Source organism: Scophthalmus maximus, chromosome 16, assembly GCF_022379125.1.
Source record: "Scophthalmus maximus strain ysfricsl-2021 chromosome 16, ASM2237912v1, whole genome shotgun sequence".
NCBI lineage: Eukaryota > Metazoa > Chordata > Actinopteri > Pleuronectiformes > Scophthalmidae > Scophthalmus > Scophthalmus maximus.
The window spans coordinates 20,013,825-20,025,000 of record NC_061530.1 but is presented as its reverse complement, the minus strand read 5'-3'; the positions used below and the strand labels follow the sequence as shown (position 1 = coordinate 20,025,000).

The 11,176-nt window shown below is 45.3% G+C and overlaps 1 protein-coding gene across 4 annotated transcripts in view; it reads left to right on the top strand.

Annotated features, from left to right (window-relative positions):
* The window catches only part of fmnl1b (formin-like 1b), an 18,781-nt gene extending 8,423 nt beyond the window's left edge, over positions 1–10,358 (top strand). Inside the window, exons 8-28 of one of the 4 annotated variants that reach the window (XM_035613686.2) lie at positions 359–446; positions 959–1,035; positions 1,134–1,227; positions 3,062–3,136; positions 3,377–3,487; positions 3,588–3,737; positions 3,934–4,035; positions 4,185–4,431; positions 4,631–4,852; positions 4,988–5,112; positions 5,629–5,831; positions 5,913–6,147; positions 6,673–6,741; positions 7,231–7,311; positions 7,426–7,555; positions 8,309–8,472; positions 8,571–8,672; positions 8,928–9,020; positions 9,142–9,256; positions 9,501–9,580; positions 9,795–10,358. In XM_035613686.2, the coding sequence (XP_035469579.2) occupies positions 359–446; positions 959–1,035; positions 1,134–1,227; positions 3,062–3,136; positions 3,377–3,487; positions 3,588–3,737; positions 3,934–4,035; positions 4,185–4,431; positions 4,631–4,852; positions 4,988–5,112; positions 5,629–5,831; positions 5,913–6,147; positions 6,673–6,741; positions 7,231–7,311; positions 7,426–7,555; positions 8,309–8,472; positions 8,571–8,672; positions 8,928–9,020; positions 9,142–9,256; positions 9,501–9,580; positions 9,795–9,800 (2,569 nt within the window). In that variant the 3' untranslated portion in view covers positions 9,801–10,358. Of the gene's footprint in view, positions 1–337; positions 447–958; positions 1,036–1,133; positions 1,228–3,061; positions 3,137–3,376; positions 3,488–3,587; positions 3,738–3,933; positions 4,036–4,184; positions 4,432–4,630; positions 4,853–4,987; positions 5,113–5,628; positions 5,832–5,912; positions 6,148–6,672; positions 6,742–7,230; positions 7,312–7,425; positions 7,556–8,308; positions 8,473–8,570; positions 8,673–8,927; positions 9,021–9,141; positions 9,257–9,500; positions 9,581–9,794 lie in introns of all 4 variants that reach the window. The other 3 variants (XM_047327839.1, XM_035613685.2, XM_035613684.2) reach the window with 3 other exon arrangements.
* The last annotated feature ends 818 nt before the right edge of the window (positions 10,359–11,176 follow it).

Genomic DNA, 11,176 nt, shown 5'->3' with positions numbered 1-11,176 from the left:
GCTCGACCCCAGCCTCTCTAGGCCTGGTGCTCAAGGCCTGTTCTTGTCTTCTGTACAGATGTACAGACTCCTTCTCAGACACTGAAGCGACGGCATTCCTGGTCTGCGTCTGTCGTGCGTTCGGCGGCGTCTCGTTCAGACTGTTGACAATGTGAGAAATGTCTCACAGTCACAGACTCATGGACGAAACGAGAGCGTCCAGTTTGTCTGCGACTGAGAGACGCGTGCTTTGGCAGAAACCAGGTCGCGAGGCACGTGGTCCACCAGACGCCTTCGGTGTTGTACTTTAAGCGACCGGTAGGTGCAGCGAGGTAACGGCAGCGTCTCTCACCTGCAGATTCAACTCTCTCCAAAACAGGAAGGTGGCGAGGAACTCGCGGGTTGTGAGCCAGAACGACGACGTGCACCTCTGCATCATGTGTTTACGTGCCATCATGAACTACCAGGTATTTAACACCTCCCACTCGGCGTGTTGTTCCTCTGCTCCTTGTTTGACGTGTTCGAAAAGGAAGTCATGGCAGTCGATATCTGCCAATTAGAATAAACATGGATGGAACGTTAGGAATGGAAAAAAAGGATTTCTTTGATCCTTTAAGCCAGAATATGATGTGGAAATCAGAAATAAGAATTTTTCATCAAGTTTAAAAGACAAAGTGGTCGTTTTTAGTCAGAATCTGACTTAAAGTAAAAATATATATAATGTACAGTTCAAATCCAGAGGTTTGACTTTTATAAGATTAATCCAAATTTGCAAGTCTACAAATTAGTTAAAATTAAGATTTTCCAAAGAAACAAATCGTTATAATAATAATAAGTGAGAATTTTATTTTCTTGAAAAATATGAAATGCAAAAATGTAACAACATTTTAGCGTTCATCATGTCCGTTCAAGTCATAACTAACTATATCAGATACTTTCAGTCAAGATCATAAGATATTTGTGTGTGTGTGTGTGTCAGTCTGGGTTCAACCTGGTGATGAAACATCCCAACTGTGTCAATGAGATCACACTCAGCCTCAACAACAGAAACCCGAGGTAAACAAAAACAAAACCTGTAAATAATTAAAAAATAAAAAGAAAGTATGAAAATACAAAGAATAAATGTGAATATTATTATTAATGTTATTCCTCAGGACGAGGGCGCTGGTGCTGGAGCTGCTGGCCGCCGTGTGTCTGGTGAGAGGAGGCCATGACATCATCCTCTCCGCCTTCGACAACTTCGAAGAGGTACGACGGGTCGAGGCCACGCCCACTATGAATCTGATCAGAGGCTCAACAGCAGTTCTCCTCAGACACGTTTCGTCCACTTTCACATTCGCACTTAATTTTAACTGCGCTCAACGAAGAGGTGGTGTCAGTGGAGCAGCGCCCACATTCCAGCCTCTGCTTTGACGCAGGTTAAAGGGGAAACCCCAGACGCCCACCCTCCTCCTCCTCCGTCAGCTGCTCCGTCCAGTTGTTCCCCCACCAGATAAATATGTGAAACACTTGTTGCGTTGCCTCTGACCTCCCCTCGGCCCTTCTCTCATCTCGGCCTGAGAAAGAAGCAGCTGTCGCCGACACGCGCCTCCTGCTGAGACAGATCGAAGCGTAAACCTGAACTTGGATTTTCTATTATTAGTGAACGTCAGTTGCTGCGTCTGTTCCAGACTGTGAGGAGACAAAACACGCTCATGTTCCACTGTCCACAACAGATCTGAACCATTATTAATAAAAACCTGGAGCAGCTGGAATAAACAGCTTTTTATATTTTGGTATTGAGGTATGGACGTATGGAGGTATAGAAGTATGGAAGTATGGAGGTATGGACGTATGGAGGTATAGAAGTATGGAGGTATGGCCGTATGAAGGTTTGGAGGTATAGAAGTATGGAGGTATGGACGTATGAAGGTTCAAAGGTATAGAAGTATGGAAGTATGGACGTATGAATGTATGGAGGTCAGAGGTATGGAGGTATAGAAGTATGGACATATGGAGGTGTGGACGTATAAAGGTATGGAGGTATAGAAGTATGGACGTATTGAGGTATAGAAGTATGGACGTATAAAGGTATGGAGGTATGGAGGTATAGAAGTATGGACGTATTGAGGTATAGAAGTATGGACGTATAAAGGTATGGAGGTATGGAGATATAGAAGTATGGACTTATGGAGGTATAGAAGTATGGACGTATGGAGGTATAGAAGTATGGACGTATGTAAAGCCAAAGGGTTCACAAAGGAGAACCAAACGCTACAAATGTCTGCCGCCAACAGGCGCTTATTAAACGCCACCAGGCATTTAAGTGTAAAAAACTGTAAAACATGTATCCTGTAATTAACCAAAAACAAAGGAAGAAAATCACATGTCAGATTAAATTAAACCTGTCGCTTTGTAAGTAACAAATCCTCTGGCAACATCGCCCCTCGCCTGGGCGACGAGCGCGGCCTCAGTTTCCACAGCAGTGACTCGAGTGTCACGGCGACGCCGAGGTGTGTGTGGGCGAGAGCCAGAGGGAGACGGGGGGTAACGATGGAGAGAGCGATAAAGGCGCTCGAGGCTCCGAGCCAGGAGCCGGTTTATGTGTCCCACAGTGGCAGAACGTGGGCTGTTGTTTGGAGCCGTGAGGGCTGCTGCATTATTCAACGGGCATGAGAGAGTAAGAAAGGGGGAGGCAGAGGACTGACGGACACACACTGCAGTGGACAAACACTGCAGAGGACGTCTGCTGAGCTTTTAGTCAAGGAAACACACAAAGAGAACTTTCCCAAACCAACACTGAAGCTTTGTTCATGCGAGTCTTAGCCTGCAGAATAAAGGTACACAACAATGTGTGTAACCAAACAATCATTATTAATGATTTTGTCCCTGAAACTAAATCCACAAGCACAGATTCTCCACAGACAGACAGACAGACAGATTCTGTGCGAACACTGCCCCCCTGTGAGGACACGTGGCGCAGCATCAGAGTCTCCGAGGACGTCACCTCAGTTCAACTGAGTGACGATTAATCAGGAAACACATAAATAAAATGAAACGTTTCCTGCTGAGTCTGATCTGATGACCTGTTGTTGTCTTTCAGGTTTGTGCTGAGAAAAGCAGGTTCGAGAAGCTGATGGAGTTTTTCTGCAGTGACGAGAGCAACATCGACTTCATGGTAAAACTACAGACCGTGTCCAGATGGATGATGGATGATTTCTCTTTTACTTCATGGAAACTAAACATTACCACCCACATTTAATATGGCTGCATTAATCTGTTGCATGGAAAAAGACCTGTTGTGTTGAATCCTGCTCACCTGGACCTCAGGCCCTGACCTCTGAACCTTTAGTTGGGCTAAAGGTTCTGTTCTGTGGAAGCCACAGTGACTGAAGCAGTTACTCTGTGTGTCCACCAGGTGGCCTGCATGCAGTTCATCAACATCGTGGTCCACTCAGTGGAAAACATGAACTTCAGAGTTCACCTCCAGTACGAGTTCACTCGTCACGGGCTGGACGAATACCTGGAGGTGAGTCACACCTCCGACATTGAGACGAGACGAAAAACCAGATGCAGTTTCATTCGTGTGCATCTCGTTGATGAGGTGATTTTTCTCTGTGTGCGTGTAGAGGCTGAAGTTCACGGAGAGCGACCGGCTGCTGGTGCAGATCCAGGCCTATCTGGACAATGTGTTCGACGTGGGAGCTCTGCTGGAGGATGCGGAGACGAAGAACGCTCTTCTGGAGCACATGGAGGAGCTGCAGGGACACAACGCCCAGGTGGGGAACGGAGCCACCGTCCGAACGCTACTCTTTAAAACTGACCTGAAGATGAGAGTTGACAGAAACTTCCAGTCTAGACTAATATAGCTTGAGATACAATACATGGATAAAAAGCTTAAAGAGACTTAAGAAATGTGCTGCGTACAGTTTGTATTTTTGGAGATGACCAGGACTTTGTGCTCCGGTGTCTCAGCTGAGCAGCAGGCTTCAGGAGAGCGAGAGGGAGTCGGAGGACAGAGCGTCAGAGTTGGAGAAGAAGCTCATTCAGATGACCAAAGAAGTGGAGCTCCTGAAGGTAACGTCCACCGGTCTCCTCTGTGAGCTTCCTACAAGGAAAAACACAGAAAAGGATGTGGACGATGTCCCCGAGCACAACAAACAGCTCCGTGGTTTTGTCGTGTTGGAGTTGGAAGAACTGTTTCCCCTTCTGTGTCTGTATCGCAGGAGAGTCTTCGGGAGTCGAGCTCCCAGGTGACTCTGCTGCAGCAGCGAGAACGAGAGAGCGAGGAGAGAGAGCGCCAGAGCGAGATCGAGCGAGCGAGAGAGCGGGACCGGTCCGGCCGGGCCCTGAGCGAGCTGGAGGCCAAAGTCCAAACCCTGGCGGAGCAGGGGCTCGTCCGGACGGAGCGCTCCCCCTCCGGACACCTGGAGGTTCAGGTGGTCCCGGTCGTCCAGTGCGAGATTCAGAAAGGTCAGAGGTTTTTATTTGGGTTTCCTGAAGGTTCCTCCTAGTTTTGTATCAAATTTATGGAACCGAACATGTAGACAAATTTGTTTGGACACATCTTGTCCTGCAGCGAGTTGAGATGTCAGTGATCTGTTTTCAGTTGGACTTTAATAAACGTACAGCGACGGAAGAATAACAACGGTGCTGTTGTTTCCCCTGACAGAGGTAGCAGATACAGGTAATGAGCGTGAGGCCACGCCCACTTCATCGGACCCTCCGCCTTGCCTCTCTGAAGGTTCTTCGCAGGCGGTGATGGAAGAAGCGCCTGCACCACCTCCTCCACCCCCACCTCCCCCACCACCTCCTCCTCCGCCTGTAGCTCCACCCCCTCCATCTGTAGCCCCACCCCCTCCCCTGCTGCCACCAGTGGCTGATGGGAGCTCAGGTGAGTCGACATCAGAGCAGCAGCCAGTTTTTTTAACTTAAATTCAGAAAAACTCTCACGATGTCCGCGAAATGTACAGACACAGTTAGATTCTCAGTTTTAGAAAATGATAATTGTTTCATTCTTTTTTTTCAGGTAGTAAAAAAAAGAGGACTATTCAGACCAAATACCGCATGCCGCTGCTCAACTGGCAGGCCCTGAAATCCAGTCAGGTGGCAGGAACCGTCTTCAGCGAGCTCGACGATGAGCACGTCTTAGAGGTTTGACCACTTCCTGTCTCCAGTTACCTCTTCTCCACCAGCATGGTGTCGGTGCAGCGCCAGCTTAGAACTGAAGGTTGTGTAGTCCACACTCTACACCAGGTGGTGGCGGTACTGTGACCAATTTGTTGTTTGACAACCGCCAATAAACCTCAAAAGAAGGAGGTCATTTAGCTGCAATTGCGGTAAGATGGGTAGGACGCCCCTGGTTTGCTTACTTTTGAAACAATTTCTTTGCTGTTGTTGTTTCGAGTCAAAGGTTTTCAGAAAGTGTCTCGCATTTGCTCATGTTTTCTCAAAATGGCGGAGAGTTTCCTGTGGTAGCTCCACCCACCCAGGAGTTGCAACTTTTGGCTCAACAATTTTGGATGTGGTGTATTTATTGGTCGTCCTTCCTTATCTATCCAGTGTTTGAATGTCTTGTTTCCTCGGTGTTGTTCATACAATTTGTTGAGTTTGTTAACTTCTTAATTGTAATGAATAACATCAATTTTTGCATTGGAACTCTCCTATCAGGAGCTAGACATGGCTGCCTTTGAGGAGCAGTTCAAGACCAAGGCCCAGTCCACGCCTGTGGACCCCGGGACCTTCAAGATGAAACTGGCCCACAAGACCCCCAGTAAAGTGTCTATACTGGAGCCCAACAGGGCCAAAAACCTGGCTATCACCCTGCGTAAGGAAGGAATGGCTGCGTCCGACATCTGCTGCGCCATCGAGACGTAAGCACAAAACCTAACGTCCATTTTTCTGTAAACCAGCAGAAATAGTGAGATGCTTAAAAACCAGTGAAAACTCTGCAGGTATAACCAGAAAGCTCTGAGTCTGGACTTCCTGGAGCTCCTGGAGCGGTTCATCCCCACTGAGTACGACATGAAGCTCATCCACAGCTACGAGTGTGATGGCAGGCCCCTGGACGAGCTCAGCGAGGAGGACCGCTTCATGGTGCGCTTCAGCAAGATCCAGCGGCTTTCGCAGCGAATCAGCGCCCTCACCTTCATGGGCAACTTCCCCGAGAGCGTCCAGCTGATACAGCCGGTGAGTTCACAGGGCTGTGGTGGGTGGCGGGGGCATCAGGGAAGTGAGCTGGGAAGCTCCGAATTCTTTAGGTTTGGTAAGGTCCGACTACGTGCCCCTGAACACGGGCATCCTGCCCACGGTCTGATCATCAACTCAACTCTCTGCAGTGTAACACTGGATGTACAGACGAACATCACTGGCTTGATTTTACACTGTAGAAAAAGTAGAAGTTCTGGATTGTTTAAATCCTTTTCTCTATGATTTCTAAGAGATTTTATGGACACGTATTCTTGATGGACACCAGAGACACCAGAGAGTATAGATGTAGGATAACTAACTTCCTGTTGTTTTTACAGTAGAAAACCTGTAGAGAAATTCTAATAGAGGGAAATCGTCCTCTCACAACCTCCGGGTTCTGTAGGGGGCGCTCATGAGCTCGTCCAGAATGAATGGGGCCTATGGAGGGGTATGGGGTCGTGGCAGTGTATCGTAATAACTTGTACAGTTTGGAAGTAAATGATCATCTCAACATTTTTCTTCCAGCAACTCAACGCCGTCATCGCCGCCTCCATGTCGATCAAATCCTCCAGCAAACTGAAGAAAATCCTTGAGGTAAGAACATTTTTTTTATTCTGACAACAAACTGATGTCTCTTAATGTTCATAATGTGTTAATTATTATTATTGGTCTGTCTTTTATTACCTACTTAACTACTTCATTTTTGTCACAGTTTGTTAAACCTGTGTGAAAAAGAAACATCTTGAATCTTTAGTTTTTTTGTGTATTTACAGTATGACTGACTAAATTTGTTCAGGCTCATTATGTGAAGTTAAAGCTGCTCTAGTTTTTTTTGAGTTAGATATTTTTCCTCTCTAATTACTTTTCTTATTTCTTATAAGAATTTCTGGTTGGTCTGAATATAAATCTATAAAAGCTAATTAATTGTGGAGCAAGGACAAGGTTTTTTCCTTTAAGATATTCTCTCACAAACGTTTCTCTATTCAAACAGTATTTTATGTGCATGACAATAACTTCCTGTCATTTTTTGGAACATTTATTACAAATTTTTTTGACAGAGTTTCTCCACTGTTTTATGTAAAGATCATCTTAGCATTTGGAAACTACATGAACAGCAGCAAGCGAGGGGCGGCGTACGGCTTCCGCCTGCAGAGTTTAGATCTGGTGAGGAAACAGCACTACACACATTTCTACTTGTACAGTTAATCCCAGAATCTTTTCTACGACCTGACATGTTAAACCCGACTTCTTCATTTTGTCTGTGTTAATTCTTCCAAGCTGCTGGAAACCAAATCTACAGATCGCACACAGACGCTGCTTCACTTCATCGTCAGCATCATCCAGGAGAAATACCCAGAGCTCCAGGGCTTCTACACGGAGCTGCACTTCCTGGACAAGGCGTCGATGGGTGCGTTCTCCACCCGCTTTTCACAAAACCATATTGGAAATTATAGTGTATAATAAGGAAAATTATATACAACATATTAGAGCTTTTAAAATATTTTCAGAAGAGATTTAAAAGCAGCGACAGATGTTTAAAATCTAATCTCAGCAGATAAACTGTTGAACAGTTCCCTCACTCACCAATCAGGCTCAGGAAAACGACCATGGACCCACAATCAGCTGATCTAAAATGGCGTCCAGGCTCATAGGGGGTTGGTGGATCCTTGTTGCACTTGCTGGCCTGGTTGTGTAGAACCTTGATGCTCAAAAACAATATCTTCAACAACCAATGTGAAGACGAACAGGAAACCAACGAGGCCGGAGTTTAATTTAAATCAACTCGTCTACTTGGACCGGAGACGATCTAAGCAGCTGCAGCAGTAAATCCTCTCACTCGCAGAAGGCGGAGCGACGACGTAAACGTTAAACCAATTCATTCGGCTGCAGACGAATTCAATGATCGACTAGTTGTGTCCGCTCCAGAAGACAGAGTCAAATGTCGTCTTTAATAAGAAGCCGTAACAGCAGGACTGTTGTTTCGTGCAGGTTATCGTCTCTTTGACCCCCGACACCGCAGCGCGACCTTTAAATCAGCTTTAATACCGTATAATCTAATTACCTCAACTCCACCGGCAGTGATGGGAATGTTAAATCGACGCCTCGACTCGCCTTCAGAATGACTCACACCTCCGTCTCTTGTCTCCTCTCGGCCTCGTAGTGTCTCTGGACATCATCCTGCAGGACGTGCGAGCTCTGGAGAGGGGCATGGAGGCGACGGGGACCGAGTTCTCGCTGGAGCAGGAAAATCCCGTTCTGCAGACGTTTCTCAGCCGAAACGCCGAGCTGCTCGACTCCCTGGTCGCCGACGGAAGAACTGCACAGGTCAACTTTGATTGACCTAAATCAAAGGAGACGATCCGTGTCAAACGTCCTTCGTTTCATGAGCTGAAGTGAAGCTTGATTTTTTTTCTGTGTTCCAGGATGTGTACGACTCGGCCGTGGAGTATTTTGGAGAGAACTCCAAAACGACTCCTCCGTCCATGTTCTTCCCAGTTTTTGTCAGATTCATCAAAGCGTACAAGGTGAAGATACTGTATTCTATTGTTCCCTGGAATAAACTGTGCTGAGAGCTGCTTCACTGACTAATGAAAGAAATAGCTATTATTGTGTGAGGTTTGGCTCAAGAGGGAACCGGTAAGTTGAGTTAGGCCGTCGGGATTTATGGCCTGGGAAGAAACATATAACTGTGTGTCGTCAGCGTAATGACGATACTAACAATGACGTTGTGCTCATCACTTGAGCTTCAGATGCCATTAAAATGTTTTTGTGTCTGACAGCAAGCAGAGCAGGAAAATAAGCTGAAGGGGAAACATGTCCTGAACTGTGACGCTCCGTCGACTCCACCTAAACCTGAAGTCGTGGAGAACAAGGTAAAGTCTCAGACGCCTCTCGGATATAAAACAAAACTGACGAAAGCCAGTAAAAGTCATTATCTCAGGAGTTTCTGAGATTTGAATCTGTCACTTCTTTGACCCACGCCCGATGTTTCAGGTTTCCCTGGTGCCCAAACTGCCCCAGATGGATTTGATAGCGGAGCTGAAGAGGAGGCAGGTGTCTCCTCTGGTGAGGGAGGGGAAGGACGGAGCCATCGAGGACATAATCACAGGTACGAATCTGTCCGCCGTATCCAAGACAACAGTCTCTCAAATGTCCCACGAATTCCCTCATCTGTCTCATCGTTCTTGCTAAACGTCCCAGTTGAACGGCTGCAGACAGATGATCTTATATTTTCGGAATTTTTCTGACTGACTTTTCTACGTCACTAAACTTGTCGTTCCTTTGTCTTCGCTCACTTTCACTTGTCTTTGCTTCTCTCTCCCGTCTCCTCCTCTGGTCCTCGGCGCCTTCAGCCCTAAAGTCCGTGCCCTTCACGGCTCGCTCTGCCAAACGCTCCTCTCGCCTCTTCTGCGACTCCGTCTTCAGCGACGAGGTGACGTCTTAGAATCCCTCGGCGCTTCTGTGGGTCTGTGGGTCTTCTCACCCGCGACAGATTGATATTAATAAAGCTCAGAGACAGTGACTGTCAGTTGATTAGAAGACGTGAACTACAATTTAGAGCAGAATCAGATCGATGCCACTTTCCTTGAGAACAAGTCCGGCCTCGTTGATCATCTTATGTGTCTGCTCTTTGTCGTCCGCCTCAGATTTAAGGAATCAGCCGTACAGACGGACGGACGGCAGCCGGCGCAGCGCCAAGTGGAAACCAGGACAACAGCTGCACGTGTCGTCCGACATCTCGCTGTGAGGACGGACGTCGCCGAGCTCAGACGAGTTCAAACACCCGATGTCTCCGATTCAACTGTTCCCTCCAAACTGAAAATCAACGTCACCCGACGATCATGTGATCTGAGACGTGAGCTGCTCTCGATGACACTGGACGTCACGTGAAGAGTGAGAGACGCGTCATCACCGCAGCTCAGGTCACGGCCTCGATCTTCACAGAGAAACTCTGACTGACACACGACTCATAAATCATTTTTATAGCTTTTTTTAGAAAAAAAAAGAAAATGATGCTCTTCGCGTTTTATTTTGAATAAAATATTCATTACAATAGCACTCTGCATCTCTCGGTCTGTTTCTGCGGACGAGATGAAAAATTAAGATGGAAGATTTGTAATATATTTAGATTATATTTGAATGTTAAAGTGCAAGAACGATGAACTTCTACTTTGCTTCTGCATTTCAGCAAATAAAGGATTTTATACCGACGTAGTTGATTTTTGCTTGTTGTTGTCAGATTACAGAAGCAATACACGGAAAAATATGACTTATTATTGTTTATTACAGTGTTTTTAGTGCAGTTAATATCTCATATTTATATAATCTGTAAAATTATTTTGAAATATAGTACACAGAAACAAAGAGGGATGTCAATTCCATCAACATTCATGAGTTTGCCTTAATAAAATAGTCTATAAAAATGTTGCTATATCAAATAAAACATGTCACAGTCCTAAAAAAAACCAAAAAAATAAACTGTAAGTGCAACCTGTTTATTCATATTAAAACCACTGGGTTTTTATATTTTCCTATGACATGAACTGTTAAAACTTCTCCTCTTTAAATTCCAACTTAATCTCATTATTATGAATTAATGGAAATTACATATCACGATATATTGAAATTTCATTGACAATTGATAAGACTGCACTTTTATGTAATGTTCCTTTTTTTTCTCACACCATTCAGCCTTTTTCCACCTCAGCACATTTTGACATTTTTTTTAAAAATTAACAAAAAAATTTCATGAAATTACAACGGTATTCTTAAAACACCACATTTTCTTTCTCTTTATAAATGTATAAGTTTGAGGAGCGTCTTGAATCACAAATATATTAATGTAAAATTCAGATTGGGTTGAAACGTCTATTGGAAAAAAACCCCATTATCTTTGACTTTTAATATGAACAACACTGAAACTATCAAAAACAAATATGTATAGAGTTTGTTGAACAGAGCATGAGATTACTTTCTGATTCACATTAAAAAAAGGCAGCGGCTGCAGCGACAGAGGACTTTTACATTT